The 19,120-nt window shown below is 46.5% G+C and overlaps 1 protein-coding gene across 7 annotated transcripts in view; it reads left to right on the top strand.

The window, feature by feature from the left end:
• MAP4K3 (mitogen-activated protein kinase kinase kinase kinase 3) overlaps positions 1 to 19,120 on the top strand; it is a 691,402-nt gene that overhangs the window by 351,598 nt on the left and 320,684 nt on the right. For all 7 annotated transcript variants that reach the window (XM_063918040.1, XM_063918039.1, XM_063918038.1 and 4 more), the window contains exons 4-5: positions 7,455 to 7,519; positions 9,732 to 9,787. In XM_063918040.1, coding sequence (XP_063774110.1) covers positions 7,455 to 7,519; positions 9,732 to 9,787 — 121 coding nt within the window. The remainder of the gene's footprint in view (positions 1 to 7,454; positions 7,520 to 9,731; positions 9,788 to 19,120) is intronic.

Here is a 19,120-nt window from a genome sequence, read left to right as displayed (position 1 = left end):
AGGACCATGGGGAATAGCGGCTCTGCAGGAGACAGGGCACAAAAGTAAAAGCTTTAGGATCAGGTGGTGTGCACTGGCTCCTCCCCCTATGACCCTCCTCCAAGCCTCAGTTAGATTTTTGTGCCCGGCCGAGAAGGGTGCAATCTAGGTGGCTCTCCTAAAGAGCTGCTTAGAGTAAAAGTTTTGTTAGGTTTTTATTTTTTTTATTTTCAGTGAGTCCTGCTGGCAACAGGCTCACTGCATCGAGGGACTTAGGGGAGAGAAGTGAACTCACCTGCGTGCAGGATGGATTGGCTTCTTAGGCTACTGGACACCATTAGCTCCAGAGGGAGTCGGAACACAGGTCTCACCCTGAGGTTCGTCCCGGAGCCGCGCCGCCGACCCCCTTGCAGATGGCGAAAAGTTAAGAGGTCCAGAAACCGGCGGCAGAAGACTTTTCAGTCTTCATAAGGTAGCGCACAGCACTGCAGCTGTGCGCCATTGTTGTCAGCACACTTCATAGCAGCGGTCACTGAGGGTGCAGGGCGTTGGGGGGGGCGCCCTGGGCAGCAATGATAGTACCTTATTCTGGCTAAAAATACATCACATATAGCCCCTGGGGGCTATATGGATGTATTTAACCCCTGCCAGGTCTCAGAAAAACGGGAGAAGAAGCCCGCCGAAAAGGGGGCGGGGCCTATTCTCCTCAGCACACAGCGCCATTTTCCCTCACAGAAATGCTGGTGGGAAGGCTCCCAGGCTCTCCCCTGCACTGCACTACAGAAACAGGGTTAAAACAGAGAGGGGGGGCACTTATTTGGCGATATGACTATATATATTAAAATGCTATAAGGGAAAAACACTTATATAAAGGTTGTCCCTGTATAATTATAGCGTTTTTGGTGTGTGATGGCAAACTCTCCCTCTGTCTCCCCAAAGGGCTAGTGGGGTCCTGTCCTCTATCAGAGCATTCCCTGTGTGTGTGCTGTGTGTCGGTACGTGTGTGTCGACATGTATGAGGACGATGTTGGTGAGGAGGCGGAGCAATTGCCTGTAATGGTGATGTCACTCTCTAGGGAGTCGACACCGGAATGGATGGCTTATTTAAGGAATTACGTGATAATGTCAACACGCTGCAAGGTCGGTTGACGACATGAGACGGCCGGCAAACCAATTAGTACCTGTCCAGGCGTCTAAAACACCGTCAGGGGCGTTAAAACGTCCTTTTACCTCAGTCGGTCGACACAGACACAGATACGGACACTGACTCCAGTGTCGACGGTGAAGAAACAAACGTATTTTCCTTTAGGGCCACACGTTACTTGTTAAGGGCAATGAAGGAGATGTTACATATTTCTGATACTACAAGTACCACAAAAAAGGGTATTATGTGGAGTGTGAAAAAACTACATGTGGTTTTTCCTGAATCAGATAAATTAAATGAAGTGTGTGATGATGCGTGGGTTTCCCCCGATAGAAAATTATTGGCGGTATACCCTTTCCCGCCAGAAGTTATGGCGCGTTGGGAAACACCCCTTAGGGTGGATAAGGCGCTCACACGCTTATCAAAACAAGTGGCGTTACCGTCTCCAGATACGGCCGCCCTCAAGGAGCCAACTGATAGGAGGCTGGAAAATATCCTAAAAAGTATATACACACATACTGGTGTTATACTGCGACCAGCGATCGCCTCAGCCTGGATGGGCAGCGCTGGGGTGGCTTGGTCGGATTCCCTGACTGGAAATATTGATACCCTTGACAGGGACAGTATTTTATTTACTATAGAGCATTTAAAGGATGCATTTCTATATATGCGAGATGCACAGAGGGATATTTGCACTCTGGCATCAAGAGTAAGTGCGATGTCCATATCTGCCAGAAGATGTTTATGGACACGACAGTGGTCAGGTGATGCAGATTCCAAACGGCACATGGAAGTATTGCCGTATAAAGGGGAGGAGTTATTTGGGGTCGGTCCATCGGATCTGGTGGCCACGGCAACAGCTGGAAAATCCACCTTTTTTACCCCAAGTCACATCTCAGCAGAAAAAGACATCGTCTTTTCAGCCTCAGTCCTTTCGTCCCCATAAGGGAAGAAGACTGCAGCAGGCAGCCCATTCCCAGGAACAGAAGCCTTCCACCGCTTCTGCCAAGTCCTCAGCATGACGCTGGGGCCGTACAAACAGGTGCGGTGGGGGGTCGTCTCAAGAGTTTCAGCACGCAGTGGGCTCACTCGCAAGTGGACCCCTGGATCCTACAAGTAGTATCCCAGGGGTACAGATTGGAAATTCGAGACGTCTCCCCCTCGCAGGTTCCTGAAGTTTGCTTTACCAACGTCTCCCTCCGACAGGAAGGCAGTATTGGAAACAATTCACAAGCTGTATTCCCAGCAGGTGATAATCAAAGTACCCCTCCTACAACAAGGAAAGGGGTATTATACCACACTATATTGTGGTACTGAAGCCAGACGGCTCGGTGAGACCTATTCTAAATCTGAAATATTTGAACACTTACATACAAAGGTTCAAATCAAGATGGAGTCACTCAGAGCAGTGATAGCGAACCAGGAAGAAGGGGACTATATGGTGTCCCTGGACATCAAGGATGCTTACCTCCATGTCCCAATTTGCCCTTCTCACCAAGGGTACCTCAGGTTCGTGGTACAAAACTGTCACTGTCAGTTTCAGACGCTGCCGTTTGGATTGTCCACGGCACCCCGGGTCTTTACCAAGGTAATGGCCGAAATGATGATTCTTCTTCAAAGAAAAGGCGTCTTAATTATCCCTTACTTGGACGATCTCCTGATAAGGGCAAGGTCCAGAGAACAGTTGGAGGTCGGAGTAGCACTATCTCAAGTAGTTCTACGACAGCACGGGTGGATTCTAAATATTCCAAAATCGCAGCTGTCTCCGACGACACGTCTGCTGTTCCTAGGGATGATTCTGGACACAGTCCAGAAAAAGGTGTTTCTCCCGGAGGAGAAAGCCAGGGAGTTATCCGAGCTAGTCAGGAACCTCCTAAAACCAGGAAAAGTGTCAGTGCATCATTGCACAAGGGTCCTGGGAAAAATGGTGGCTTCTTACGAAGCGATTCCATTCGGCAGATTTCACGCAAGAACTTTTCATGGGATCTGCTGGAAAAATGGTCCGGATCGCATCTTCAGATGCATCAGCGGATAACCCTGTCTCCAAGGACAAGGGTGTCTCTTCTGTGGTGGCTGCAGAGTGCTCATCTACTAAAGGCCCACAGATTCGGCATTCAGGACTGGGTCCTGGTGACCACGGATGCCAGCCTGAAAGGCTGGGGAGCAGTCACACAAGGAAAAAATTTCCAGGGAGTGTGATCAAGTCTGGAGACTTCTCTCCACATAAATATACTGGAGCTAAGAGCAATTTACAATGCTCTAAGCTTAGCAAGACCTCTGCTTCAAGGTCAGCCGGTATTGATCCAGTGGGACAACATCACGGCAGTCGCCCACGTAAACAGACAGGGCGGCACAAGAAGCAGGAGGACAATGGCAGAAACTGCAAGGATTCTTCGCTGGGCGGAAAATCATGTGATAGCACTGTCAGCAGTGTTCATTCCGGGAGTGGACAACTGGGAAGCAGACTTCCTCAGCACGACCTCCACCCGGGAGAGTGGGGACTTCATCGGGAAGTCTTCCACATGATTGTGAACCGTTGGGAAAGACCAAAGGTGGACATGATGGCGTTCCGCCTGAACAAAAAACTGGACAGGTATTGCGCCAGGTCAAGAGACCCTCAGGCAATAGCTGTGGACGTTCTGGTAACACCGTGGGTGTACCAGTCGGTGTATGTGTTCCCTCCTCTGCTTCTCATACCTAAGGTACTGAGAATTATAAGACGTAGAGGAGTAAGAACTATACTCGTGGCTCCGGATTGGCCAAGAAGGACTTGGTACCCGGAACTTCAAGAGATGCTCACAGAGGACTCATGGCCTCTGCCGCTAAGAAGGGACTTGCTTCAGCAAGTACCATGTCTGTTCCAAGACTTACCGCGGCTGCGTTTGACGGCATGGCGGTTGAACGCCGGATCCTAAGGGAAAAAGGCATTCCGGAAGAGGTCATTCCTATCCTGGTCAAAGCCAGGAAGGAGGTGACCGCACAACATTATCACCACATGTGGCGAAAATATGTTGCGTGGTGTGAGGCCAGGAAGGCCCCACGAAGAAATTTCAACTCGGTCGATTCCTGCATTTCCTGCAAACAGGAGTGTCTATGGGCCTCAAATTGGGGTCCATTAAGGTTCAAATTTCGGCCCTGTCGATTTTCTTCCAGAAAGAATTGGCTTCAGTTCCTGAAGTCCAGAAGTTTGTCAAGGGAGTACTGCATATACAACCCCCTTTTGTGCCTCCAGTGGCACTGTGGGATCTCAACGTAGTTCTGGGATTCCTCAAATCACATTGGTTTAAACCGCTCAAATCTGTGGATTTGAAATATCTCACATGGAAAGTGACCATGATGTTGGCCCTGGCCTCGGCCAGGCGAGTGTCAGAATTGGCGGCTTTGTCTCACAAAAGCCCATATCTGATTGTCCATTCGGACAGGGCAGAGCTGCGGACTCGTCCCCAGTTTCTCCCTAAGGTGGTGTCAGCGTTTCACCTGAACCAGCTTATTGTGGTACCTGCGGCTACTAGGGACTTGGAGGACTCCAAGTTGCTAGATGTTGTCAGGGCCCTGAAAATATAGGTTTCCAGGACGGCTGGAGTCAGGAAAACTGACTTGCTGTTATCCTGTATGCACCCAACAAACTGGGTGCTCTTGCTTCTAAGCAGACGATTGCTAGTTGGATGTGTAGTACAATTCAGCTTGCACATTCTGTGGCAGGCCTGCCACAGCCAAAATATGTAAATGCCCATTCCACAAGGAAGGTGGGCTCATCTTGGGCGGCTGCCCGAGGGGTCTCGGCTTTACAACTTTGCCGAGCTGCTACTTGGTCAGGGGCACACCCTGGCTGAGGAGGACCTGGAGTTCTCTCACTCAGTGCTGCAGAGTCATATGCACTCTCCCGCCCGTTTGGGAGCTTTGGTATAATCCCCATGGTCCTGACGGAGTCCCCAGCATCCACTTAGGACGTCAGAGAAAATAAGAATTTACTTACCGATAATTCTATTTCTCGTAGTCCGTAGTGGATGCTGGGCGCCCATCCCAAGTGCGGATTGTCTGCAATACTTGTACATAGTTATTGTTACAAAAATCGGGTTATTATTGTTGTGAGCCATCTTTTCAGAGGCTCCGCTGTTATCATGCTGTTAACTGGGTTCAGATCACAGGTTGTACAGTGTGATTGGTGTGGCTGGTATGAGTCTTACCCGGGATTCAAAATCCTTCCTTATTGTGTACGCTCGTCCGGGCACAGTATCCTAACTGAGGCTTGGAGGAGGGTCATAGGGGGAGGAGCCAGTGCACACCACCTGATCCTAAAGCTTTTACTTTTGTGCCCTGTCTCCTGCGGAGCCGCTATTCTCCATGGTCCTGACGGAGTCCCCAGCATCCACTACGGACTACGAGAAATAGAATTATCGGTAAGTAAATTCTTATTATCACCGCATTTGGAGAAAATATGTTGCGTGGTGTGAGGCCAGGAAGGTCCCCACGGAGGAATTTCAACTGGGTCGATTCCTGCATTTCCTACAAACAGGATTGTCTATGGGCCTCAAATTGGGGTCCATTAAGGTTCAAATTTCGGCCCTGTCGATTTTCTTCCAGAAAGAATTGGCTTCAGTTCCTGAAGTCCAGACTTTTGTTAAAGGAGTACTACATATACAGCCCCCGGTGGTGCCCCCTGTGGCTCCGTGGGACCTTAATGTAGTTTTGGATTTTCTCAAATCCCATTGGTTTGAGCCACTCAAATCGGTGGATTTGAAATATCTTACGTGGAAAGTAACCATGCTACTGGCCCTGGCTTCAGCCAGGAGAGTATCAGAATTGGCGGCTTTATCGTATAAAAGCCCATATCTGATTTTCCATTCGGACAGGGCAGAACTGCGGACGCGTCCTCATTTTCTGCCTAAGGTGGTGTCAGCGTTTCATCTGAACCAGCCTATTGTGGTGCCTGCGGCTACTAGCGATTTGGAGGATTCCAAGTTGCTGGACGTTGTCCGGGCATTGAGAATATATATTTCAAGGACGGCTGGAGTCAGAAAATCTGACTCGCTGTTTATACTATATGCACCCAACAAGCTGGGTGCTCCTGCTTCTAAGCAGACGATTGCTCGTTGGATTTGTAGCACAATTCAACTTGCACATTCTGTGGCAGGCCTGCCACAGCCTAAATCTGTCAAGGCCCATTCCACAAGGAAGGTGGGCTCATCCTGGGCGGCTGCCCGAGGGGTCTCGGCATTGCAACTCTGCCGAGCAGCTACGTGGTCGGGGGAGAACACGTTTGTAAAATTCTACAAATTTGATACCCTGGCTAAAGAGGACCTGGAGTTCTCTCATTCGGTGCTGCAGAGTCATCCGCACTCTCCCGCCCGTTTGGGAGCTTTGGTATAATCCCCATGGTCCTGACGGAGTCCCCAGCATCCACTAGGACGTCAGAGAAAATAAGATTTTACTTACCGATAAATCTATTTCTCGTAGTCCGTAGTGGATGCTGGGCGCCCATCCCAAGTGCGGATTGTCTGCAATACTTGTACATAGTTATTGTTACAAAAAAATCGGGTTGTTATTGTTGTGAGCCGTCTGTTCAGAGGCTCCTACGTTTGTCATACTGTTAACTGGGTTCAGATCACAAGTTGTACGGTGTGATTGGTGTGGCTGGTATGAGTCTTACCCGGGATTCAAAATCCTTCCTTATTGTGTACGCTCGTCCGGGCACAGTATCCTAACTGAGGCTTGGAGGAGGGTCATAGGGGGAGGAGCCAGTGCACACCACCTGATCCTAAAGCTTTATTTTTGTGCCCTGTCTCCTGCGGAGCCGCTAATCCCCCATGGTCCTGACGGAGTCCCCAGCATCCACTATGGACTACGAGAAATAGATTTATCGGTAAGTAAAATCTTATTTTTATTCACATGACGTTTTTATTACATGCTATTTCTATTACACAGTGTATTTTAGAATGTAAGCTCTCACGAGTAGGGCCCTCTTCCCTCATATGCTTATCCTTTCTTACTTTAATAATCTTCAACTGCATCAACTCCAGCAGTCTTCTGCCACCTGATACTTATTCCAGTGTCATCTGCTGATGTTACTATGTTTATTTACCCTGTACTTGTCCTATACTGTCATCAACTGTAAGTTGCTGTTTTCCGGTTTGATTATTTATGTACTCTGTAATAGGGTGCTGCGGAACCCTTGTGACGCCATATAAATAAAGGATAATAATAATAATTTATTAGATGCTGTTTTTATCACATGCGGTTTCTGTTAAATTGTGCATTTAGTACTTTCAAACATGAAAGTAAGCATTAATAATTCTCTGATTTATAACTTTGCCCAATTTTCTCCTCACAGGCGCGATAAGTTATGGATATGCATGGAGTTCTGTGGTGGAGGTTCCTTACAAGATATCTACCATGGTAAAAACATTTAATAATAATAAATAAAAAAAGTTGCTGTTAATCAGTCCTGTCTTGGTTAGAGCTGGTGGTTGTACATCAAAACTTTGATCTCTTTTCACACAATTGCTGGAGGGAGAGTAACATAACAATGCTGTTGGCAACTCTTGGCACCAGTGCCACAATCTGCCACTTAAGGATGTTTTGAGAGGCACCCACTGGGTCATTCCATCTCCGACTGTGTGTATGTTTCCTGTTTTGCACCACCTCATTTCCTCACATATGTTGCCTTTTTGATGCACTAGATCCTTTTCAACCGGGGAACCCAAACGTGGCCTTCATATTGAGTTGCTATTATATAACTTTAATATACTTTTATCAGGGACATATGATACAGGTTCTCAGGAGAAGTACAGACCTGAAGCCAGCCAGCCACATAACATGTAGCAACCTTACCAGCACACCCAGTGAAGCCTGTGCTTCGTTTAATTGAACACTGACACAGGTAGGGGTGGTCTTCAGTATGCCGAATGTCGAGATCCCGGCGCACAGTGTACCGGCGCCGGAATCCCGACACCCGGCATACCGACAGATATTCTCCCTCGTGGGGGTCCACGACCCCCCTGGAGGGAGAATACGCCACCGTGCCCGCAGCGTGGCGAGGGCAGCGTGCCCGCAAGGGCTCCTTTGCGCTCACCACGCTGTCCGTATGCCGGCGGTCGTGCTCCCGGCGCCGGTATGCTGGTCGCCGGGAGCCCGGCCGCCGGCATACCATACTACACCCCACAGGCAGTCCTGCTCACAGTCCAAGTACAATATTCGGATGGCTTCTTATCCAAACTACAAGTTAGAAATCTGACCTAAGCAAACACAGTTCAGAACATGAAGGACAGGGAAGTTACTGACAGTTTAGTACCCATCTATTACCTTGTATTGTATGTTTGTATATGTTGTAATGGCGGTTGTACTCCAGAAATGTTTTGGTTGGTTTTGTGCATTACAGTGTTGACGGAGGAACTCAAGGGATGTAGCATTGTTGACCCTTGGTATAGATAGCTGATGTGGCCTATTGTACAGTAGTTGGAATAGACTTACATTTATATGAGGACAATATGATTAGTTGTGATCAGTACTTAGGCAACCCCCTTTCCCTTTTCAGTCTTACTTTATTTTTTTTATCACAGTACTAGTACAGGTTGAGTATCCCATATCCAAATATTCCGAAATACGGAATATTCCGAAATACGGAATTTTTTCACTGAGAGTGAGATAGTGAAACCTTTGTTTTTTGATAGCTCAATGTACACAAACTTTGTTTAATACACAAAGTTATTAAAAATATTGTATTAAATGACCTTCAGGCTGTATGTATACGGTGTATAGGAAACATAAATGAATTGTGTGAATGTACACACACTTTGTTTAATGCACAAAGTTATTAAAAATATTGGCTAAAATGACCTTCAGGCTGTGTGTATATGGTGTATATGTAACATAAATGCATTCTGTGCTTAGACTTAGGTCCCATCGCCATGATATCTCATTATGGTATGCAATTATTCCAAAATACGGAAAAATCCGATATCCAAAATACTTCTGGTCCCAAGCATTTTGGATAAGGGATTCTCAACCTGTAGTGCCTGGAACACAAGAATGTTCCTTGAACACAGAAAACACATTACTCAGCATTATTTAGCAGTGGTCTTCTGTATAGAACAATAAACATACAGCAGAGTGTTTATCTGTCTTATGGGTGTATTCAATAATTGTCGGAAGCTGCCGTCTTGCCGGAAAGACGGCAGCTTCCGACAACTTTAGGTCGGAAGGGTTTCCGACCTATTCAATGTCGGCAGCTCTTTTCCCTCAAGGCGGAAATCACATGGATTGTCGGAATCCACGTTGGCTGTTGGAAGCGCAGCCAAACCCGACAGGTTTTAGCCCCGTTTCCGACAGTGTCAATTCGACTATAAAGAAAGTCGGACAGGTTTTAGCCCCGTTTCCGACAGTGTCAATTCGACTATAAAGAAAGTCGTATTGCCATTGTCGGGAACGGGCCAAACCAGGCAGGTTCCAGCCTAAATGACTATGTTCTGGAGTTTGTTTTTTGAAAATATATTGGAAAAAATCAACCTGCATGGTTAATGTAGGTAACTTCTTCAGCCAGTATCTGCACAATATAGCATCTTGTATTATTGGACTAATGGAAAATAATGTTCTTTTTTTCCCCCCACAGTAACTGGGCCTCTCTCAGAACAGCAGATCGCATATGTTTCCCGGGAAACGCTGCAGGTACTTTAGCTGTCAGTTGTGTTATGGGTTACATGAGTCAGAAGTAACCTTGGATGTTTTGCTGTCTTAGAATTCCAATCTGGAGAGTACACACACAGTGTTTAACAGCAATGTTCTAAAGGCAAATTGTACCCTGTCATTGTGTGAGGAGGCAGCATAACCTTCTATAACATCCCACTGCTAACCTCTTGTACTGTGCACTCTATTTAGTTTTATAATAGTTACCAGGGACAATGAAAGCTGCAATACTTTTTCATCATCTCTTAAGACACATCACAAATGTGCAGCAGTTTGCATATGCTTAAACTATAACCTTTTATAACAAGCATCAGAATCTATAAAAAAAATAACTTGTGGCCTGTAGAGGTCATGAGCCCCTAAAGCCGAATCTGTTCTTCCTAGACATGAGCAGAATAGTGCAAACTGGATCTTGCCATGGAACAGGCCATTAACCTAATATGCTCATTTCTGAAACTCTAATCTTATAAATAGCGCTTTTGCTTCACCATTGGGCAACATAGCAATAATCAGAGATTAGTAGAATTATATAATATACGAATAGAGTTGTGATGACGAATATCAATTAATTCTGCTTTGTGATAAGGATGACATGGGACTGGCAAGACTGCAGGCCAAATTCCACCTCTGACATGTGCTGTATTCAATAGCCGAATGGGAAATGAGCCATTTGGATATGGTTTCGTTAGATAGTGTCATATGATAGGATAAGGGCGGTATCCTATTACAGGAGATAAAACATCGGGTGCGAAAAACTGATGCTTTTTTTTTACAGGCTATACAATTGGGATCTCCCGTAAAAACAGGTTTCCTCCCGAAAACACACAGGTTCAGTGAAACCTGTGTGTTTTTGTGAGTAACAGACCAGTTTTCAAGCTGTTTCCGGAGATTTTGTTTCGCCTGCCCGAGACAGGTGGAACAAAATCCCTGATAACCGCGGCAACCTGCAGTGTCCCATTCCCGCCAGAGCAACAGCAGGCTGGGTTTCAGTGAGGGTGCCGCGGCTTAGGAGCCGGCACTCAGCACTGGGATCCCCGGTGGGAAGGCTGGGGCAGCGCTGTGACCCACATCCACCCTCTTCCTCCACCCCCGGCAGTGGTCACATGATGGAAAAGCAGTCGTGACTGGGAGAAGCCGTAGATGGAGAGCTGCACCGGGAGCTGTCAGGAGCCAGTACCTGGTGCAGTACAGAAAAACCCAAATAAGCCGCAGCTTGTGCCAGCTTAGCGGGGTTTATAGGATAGCATGGGCGATATCATTACCGCGAGTAATTGGATATACCCCTAAGTGTTAACTAGTTGCCTGGCATGGCCTCCTCAGATACTACCACTCCAAAGTGGGCAACCTCCTCCCAGCCTCCTCCCATTGGCCAGTGTTCAAAACGATCACCCATCTGCGGCTGCAGGAAAACAGTCTTCCTGCAGGCCGGGATCAGGGGAGCTGCGACTTCCCTTCTATTTCTCGGTTGTAGTTACTGTTAGAGGTGTGGCTGCGATAAACAGTCCTAATAGGATCGCCTACCAGTCTGTCCATCTGCATATTTGTTTATAGAATTATAATGAATCAGTTTTTTAAATAGATATTATTTACTAAATTTGATAATGACAAAAAAATCGTCAATTTTGGGTAATGTTAGGGTTTTTTTTTTTTTTTAACCCATTTATGGTAATTGAGTCTCAGCCTATGGAAAGCCACAGAGTATTTCTTGGGCACTATAAACTGAAGCTGCCCTGTTTGTCTTCTTTTACCGACATCACGTTTCTGCTATGTTTACAATGTTGGTGTGGACTTGTTCAGTTACTGTCTGTGCTCATCTTCTTCCTCTCTGTAGTGGGAATGTTTTATAGTCATATAGTATAATGTAGTTTCCTACTTCATTAACTCTGCATTGATTTTAAATGATTGACAATCACAGGCTTGTACTAGTACCACTGGACATTTATATGACCACCTCAGCTGATTGTTGCCCTATTGTGTGAATATATGTATTTATCAATATTTATAACTATTAGACATTATTATTAGATATATTATTGTCAAATTCTGTGCGTGAAATTTTGCACAGCAGACATATAGAAATAGTTGTGTATATTTACATGCTACAATGTGTATATGATGTATATTTAATCCATTCTGTGTGAATCACTTAATATTTTCTTCTTAAGATGCCAATAACCTTGAAAATATTTGCTTTATACTTCCACTACTTTGTTAGCTCGTATCCAGTCATCTGCTCCGCTTATTTTGTTTACACTGAACTAGTTTGCTGTAAGAAGTCACATATTACTGGTCATTTTTTTTAAGCCGCTATTTATAAATCCAAAAATATACTGGTAGCTTAATTGGCTCCTAACAAAAATGAACTCTAGCGTGAATGTGTCTGTGTGTACATGCGGTAGGGAATATAGATTGTAAGCTCCACTGGGGCAGGGACTAATGTGAATGGGCAAATATTCTCTGTAAAGCGCTGAGGAATATGTGTGCGCTATATAAATAACTGGTAATAAATAAATAGATACATTTGCAGTCTGCCGAGCATCCTGCAACTACCAAGGCAACCACAGCCACTTGAAATAAGACAAATGCCCCTCTGCTCATTCACAGCACAATCCCACTACTCCTTCCACCAGCATGTACATGGAGGGGCAGAGCCGGCCCTAACTAATATGATGTCCTAGGCAAGATTTTGGCTGGTGCCCCTTAGCACCACCGCTAGTTCCGCATATGACCCTGCACCCCTTTCCCAGAACCATCACCCCTCACCCATAGCAGTCCTCGTTTGGTATTCCTTCCACCTATATTTTAAATAGGAACAGTGCGCACATTCGGCGCACAGCCCAAAAAGGGGCATGTTTTGCTGGCAAGGGGCATGGCCACATAATAGTACCCCAAATTCAAATTACGCCACACAGTACTGCAACTTTATTCACATTTTGTCATGCGATAGTGTCCCTAATTCACGTTACATCACACAGTAGTACAGGTTGAGTATCCCTTATCCAAAATGCTTGGGACCAGAGGTATTTTGGATATCGGATTTTTCCGTATTTTGGAATAATTGCATACCATAATGAGATATCATGGTGATGGGACCTAAGACTAAGCACAGAATGCATTTATGTTACATATACACCTTATACACACAGCCTGAAGGTCATTATAGCCAATATTTTTTTTAACTTTGTTTAATGCACAAAGTGTGTCTACATTCACACAATTCATTTATGTTTCATATACACCTAATACACACAGCCTGAAGGTCATTTAATACAATATTTTTAATAACTTTGTGTATTAAACAAAGTTTTTGTACATTGAGCCATCAGAAAACAAAGGTTTCACTATCTCACTCTCACTCAAAAAAGTCCGTATTTCGGAATATTCCGTATTTCGGATATTTGGATATGGGATACTCAACCTGTACCACTTTATCTTATAAACGTTACTCCTCACAGTAGGGCCCCTTATTCACACTACTGTACATCACACTGAATTGCTCCTTATTCACATTACACCACACCATATTGTTCTTTATTCACATTAGACCACACAGTAGTGCCCTTTCTATACGTAACGCCACACAGTAGAGCACCTTATGCACATAATGCCATACATTAGTAATGCCTTTATACACGTAATACCACATATGGCACACATTATTAGTGTCCCTTACACATATGTTGCAAATTATTAGTGCCCTTATACACATAATGACACACATAGTACTCCTTACACATAAGACACACATTATTAATGCCCTTATACACATAATGACACACACATTACCCCTTACACATATGCCACACATTATTAATGCCCTTATACACCTAATAACACAAATAGGGGTAAATTTACTAAGATGGGAGTTCTATTTAAGATGAGATGTTGCCTATAGTAACCAATCAGATTCCAGGTATTATCTTCTAGAAGGTGCTAGATAAATGAGAAGTAGAATCTGATTGGTTGCTATAGACAACATCTTTAATAGAACTCCCATCTTAGTAAATTTACCCCATAGTGTGCCGTACATATATGCTGCACATTATTAATTTATTTATACACATAATGAAACACATAGTGCCCCTTACACATTTGCTGCACATTATTAATGCATTTATACACATGACACGCATAATGCCTCTTACACATACTGTATGCCGAATACTATTGCACAACCAACCCACTCACACACAGCACTAACTAACACTGTGTCCTCTGCCTCTGTTTGGATACAGATGTGTTCTCATAAATCTTGCCTCAATGCGCCATGCAGCAGGAGATGCCTGGCATGCGTCAGCTGGCAGCTCTGCTGCCATCAGGGCGGGCACATTTTTTTTATGCAAATGCATCTTATTTGCATTGCTATGTAGCTAGACAAGCAGCTTCTGCTAATTAAAATGATATGCAGCATGCCTATATACTGTGTTTGACTGTGGCTGTATCTGCATACAAAATGCTACACACACAGTATAGGCATGCCGCATATCATTTTAATCAGCAGAAGCTGCTGGTGCCCCTAAGCATGCCAAATGCCCTAGGCTTTTGCCTAGTTCGCCTATGCCTAGGACCGGCTCTGTGGAGGGGAGGATTCTGATCAGGTGACCATATCCTCAGAAACACACTTGACTGCTGAAATGCTAAGAGACTGCGCAGCCAGCCTCCTAGCGAAGCAAAGGCGGAGGATTAGGAGAATATCCCAAACTGTGCTGATACAAAAAAACAATAACAATGTGTATTGCAGCTTTATAATACAAGTAGAACAGAAAGCCTGATCTTCATAGGAAAACATTCCAAGGGCCGGATTCAATCAGCCTCGAAAGCTTACTGCAGGAGGAAAAGAGTTGTAGCATCAGAGTTTTGCACTCTGAGATTTTCAATTACAACCCCATTTCCTGTTGTAATAAGTCAGAAGCTAACACGCGTTACCCATAGGTTTCGGAGCTATGGGTTAATGTGTTTGTGGCAGCCTCAGGAGGAGGTAAACTGAAATCTGCATCAAGTGCAGGCTTCAGTAATAGCCTCGGCCACTGCATCACAGCTAATTCTACATTGGAAGCTAGTACCACTTTTACACCAAAAACCCAGGTTCGACACAGGTTTTTGGACACCGTTCCAACCTTGGTCAAACCCTGTTTACACTGCACATTGGACCCAAGTTATTCCCAGGTCAGCCCCATTTACTGAACCTGGGTCTACCCTGCATATCACTCACAGATCCTCCCTTAAGGCGAACCTCTGCATACACAGCCAATCAGCAGCTTATAAACATAACCAGGGTCAAGCTGTTTACACTGCATCGTTACCTGGGTCCAATCTTGGTAGCTACAATGTTCAGATTCCCAGGTCGAACAACCTGAGTTATTTTTCAAGGACCCTTTTATTCCCCTTTCACACCGCACTAATAACCCGGTATCGACCTGGCATGCCTGATGTTCCAGCTCAGGGTCCAGGGGGTCAACTTGGTCCCTTACCTGGACGATCTCTTGATAAAAGCGAGTTCCAGAGATCTCCTACAGCTCCATATACAGTAGATCGCACTATACATCTTCTGTCACACCACGGGTGGATCCTCAATCTACAGAAGTCCCACCTGGAGCCATCTCAGCGGCTCCTGTTTCTGGGAATGCTAATGGATACTGTAGCGCATAAAGTGTTCCTCCCAGAGGACAAAGTGAGTACTCTCCAGGAAATGGTTCGCATGGTTCTCCGCCCGACTCGCGTTTCCATTCATCTTTGCATAAGATTGTTGGGAAAGATGGTGGCCTCGTACGAGGCCATCCAGTATGGATGGTTCCATGCCAGAACTTTTCAACTGGACTTCATGAACAAGTGGTCCGGTTCCCATCTTCAGATGCACTGGATGATTCAACTGTCACCCCGGGCCAGGATTTCACTCCTGTGGTGCCTGCAGTTTTAAAATCTCCAGGAAGGTCGACGCTTCGGAATTCAGAATTGGATTCTCCTCACGACGGATGCGAGTCTGAGAGGAAAGGGGGCTGTCACCCATGTGGTCTTCCCAAGAGGCTCTTCTTCCGATCAACATCCTGGAAGTTCAGGCTATATACAATGCCCTTATTCAGGCCTCCCTTCTGCTCCGGGATCAATCAATTCAGGTACAGTCGGACAACGCCACGGCTGTGGCATACATCAATTGACAAGGAGGGATAAAAAGCACGGCCTGCATGCGAGAAGTATCAAGAATACTCCTCTGGGCGGAAAGAAATGCACTAGCACTGTCCGCAGTCTTCATTCTGGGAGTGAACAATTGGGAAGTGGACTTCCTGAGTCGCCACAATCTCCACCCAGGGGAGTGGGGCCTACATCCTCAAGTGTTTCAACAGATAATCGACTGGTGGGGTTGCCCCCAGATCGACATGATGGCATCTCGCCTCAACAAGAAACTTTGCTCCTATTGCTCACGAACCGGAGACCCTCAGGCGTGTGCAGTGTATGCAAATTCAAAGGTGCTCAAGAGGATTCGGCATCAAGGAGTACAAGCAATTCTGATTGGCCACGGAGACCGTGGTACGCAGATCTTCGGGACATGTCCGTTAAAGACCCTTGGCCTCTACCACTCGGAAGAGATCTTCTTCAACAAGGACCGTTTGTCTACCCGGACTTACGGTAGCTTCGGTTGACGGCATGGAAGTAAGCGGAACATCCTAGCTCACATGGGACTTTCCAAAATGGTCATTGCCACTATGGTGCAAGCCAGAAAATCTGTGACGTCAAAACCACTATCATCATATGGCGGAGAGACGTCTCCTGATGCAAGGAATAGACATATCCATCTGCTGCTTTTCACTTGGGAAGATTTTTTAGTTTCCTGCAGGCTGGAGTGGGTCAAGGCTTACATCTGGGATCCATTAAGGTTCAAATTTCAGCTCTTTCAATCTTCTTCCAAAAGAAGTTGGCTATACTGCCGGAAGTTCAGACCTTCTTGCAAGGGGTGCTTCACGTCCAACCTCCATTTGTGCTGCCTACCGCACCTTGGGATTTGGATGTGGTATTACGATTTCTTTGTCCTCCTGGTTTGAACCTCTGATGACGGTAGAAGGCAAGTACCTCATGTTGAAGACGGTGATGTTACTGGCCCTGGCTTCTGCTAGACGTGTCTCGGAATTGGGGGCCTTATTGTATAAAAGTCCGTATTTGGTCTTTTACGAGGACATAGCGGAGCTCAGGACTAGACAGCAGTTCTTGCCGAAGGTTTTTCTCTTACGTCCTAGAGGATGCTGGTGACTCCGTAAGGACCATGGGGTATAGACGGGCTCCGCAGGAGACATGGGCACTTTAAGACCTTTAATGGGCGTGAACTGGCTCCTCCCTCTATGCCCCTCCTCCAGACTCCAGTTAGATCCTGTGCCCAGAGGAGACTGGTCACACACTAGGGGAGCTCTACCGAGTTTCTCTAGAAAATAGACTTTGTTAGGTTTTTATGTTCAGGGAGCACTGCTGGCAACAGACTCCCTGCTTTGTGGGACTGAGGGGAGAGAAGCAGACCCACTTTCCTGGACTGATGGGTAGCTTCTTAGGCTACTGGACACCATTAGCTCCAGAGGGTCTGAACACTGGTGTCGTCTAGCTGTTCGTTCCCGGAGCCGCGCAGCCGTCCTCCTCACAGAGCCGTAAGATAGAAGCCGGGTGAGTATAGGAAGAAAGAAGACTTCACAGGCGGCAGAAGACATCAGAGCTTCGCTGCGCGCCTTTGCTCCCGCACACACACGAGGCACTGCAAGGGTGCAGGGCGCAGGGGGGGCGCCCTGGGCAGCAAAGATTACCTCATAAAAACGACTGGCAAGCTATATACACTGCATTGCAGGGTATTTAAAACCCCCGCCAGTATAAATATTAGCGGGAACGAAGCCCGCCGTCGAGGGGGCAGGGCTTCGTCCCTCAGCTCTAACCAGCGCCATTTTTTCTCCACAGCTTGGCTGCAGAGACGCTGCTCCCGGACCCTGCCCTGATATCTACAAGTAACGGTGCAAAACGAGGGGGGGGGACGACAATATTTGGTGCTGATTTGATATATATATTATATATATAAAACGCGCTATACAGGTCTGGGGTATCGTTATATTTCAGACTGTGGCGGCGTTGGGTGTGAGCTGGCAAACTTCCTCTCTGTCTCTCCAAAGGACCTCCTTGTGGGTCTGTCCCCTATAATTCAGTGTGTGTGGGGGTGTCAGTATGTGTGTGTCGACATGTCTGAGGCGGAAGGCTATTCGAGGGAGGAAAAGGAGCAAAATGTGATCGTGACTGCGTCGGCACTGCCGACTGCTGATTGGGTAGACATGTGGAATGTTTTGAATGCAAGTGTGGCTTTATTGCATAAAAGATTGGACAAAGCTGAGTCTCAGAACCAAGCATGGAGTCAATCCATGGATATTGCTGTGTCTCAGAACCCGTCAGGGTCACAGAAACGTCCCTTTACCCAGATAGCAGACACTGATACCGACACAGATTCCGACTCCAGTGTCGACTATGATGAGGCGAGATTACACCCACGGGTGGCCAAGAGTATTCAGTACATAATTGTAGCAGTATGGGGTGTATTGCATATCACAGAGGACCCTTCTGTCCCTGACACAAGGGTCTGTATGTTTAAAGAGAAGAAACATGAAGTAACGTTTCCCCCATCTCATGAACTTAACGCTCTATTTGAAAGGCTTGGGAAACTCCAGACAAGAGGCTGCAGGTTCCCAAGAGAATTATTATGGCGTATCCTTTCCCCTCACAGGACAGGTTACGGTGGGAATCCTCTCCCTCGGTGGATAAAGCCTTGACGCGGTTATCCAGAAAAGTGGCCCTACCGTCCCCGGACACGGCGACTTTAAAGGATCCTGCGGACCGCAAGCAGGAAACCACTTTAAAATCAATTTATGCGACTACGGGAGCCCTCCTCAGACCGGCAGTTGCGTCTGCATGGGTGCGTAGCGCTATTGCAGCTTGGGCAGATAACTTGTCATCTGACATGGACACCCTCGACAGGGAAGTCTTTTCCTGCAATACCACGCCCCTTTATGCAAAGCCACGCCCATTCCAACGAAGCCACACACCCCTTTTTGGCGTGCCTTCGGCGCGCGCATGTTTGTCCCTTTCATAGTGCCAATTATGGGGGATTGGGGGGGGGGGAGGGGGGGCGCCGAATAATTTTTTGGCTTGGGGGAGAAAACTTCTAGTTACGCCACTGTTTCAGACGTTGCCGTTTGGGCTTTCCACGGCCCCGAGAATTTTCACCAATGTAATGGCAGAAATGATGGTGCTCCTGCGCAAGCAGGGTGTCACAATTATCCCGTACTTGGACGATCTCCT

Source organism: Pseudophryne corroboree, chromosome 4 (assembly GCF_028390025.1).
Source record: "Pseudophryne corroboree isolate aPseCor3 chromosome 4, aPseCor3.hap2, whole genome shotgun sequence".
NCBI lineage: Eukaryota > Metazoa > Chordata > Amphibia > Anura > Myobatrachidae > Pseudophryne > Pseudophryne corroboree.
This window is presented reverse-complemented; position numbering and strand designations above follow the sequence as displayed.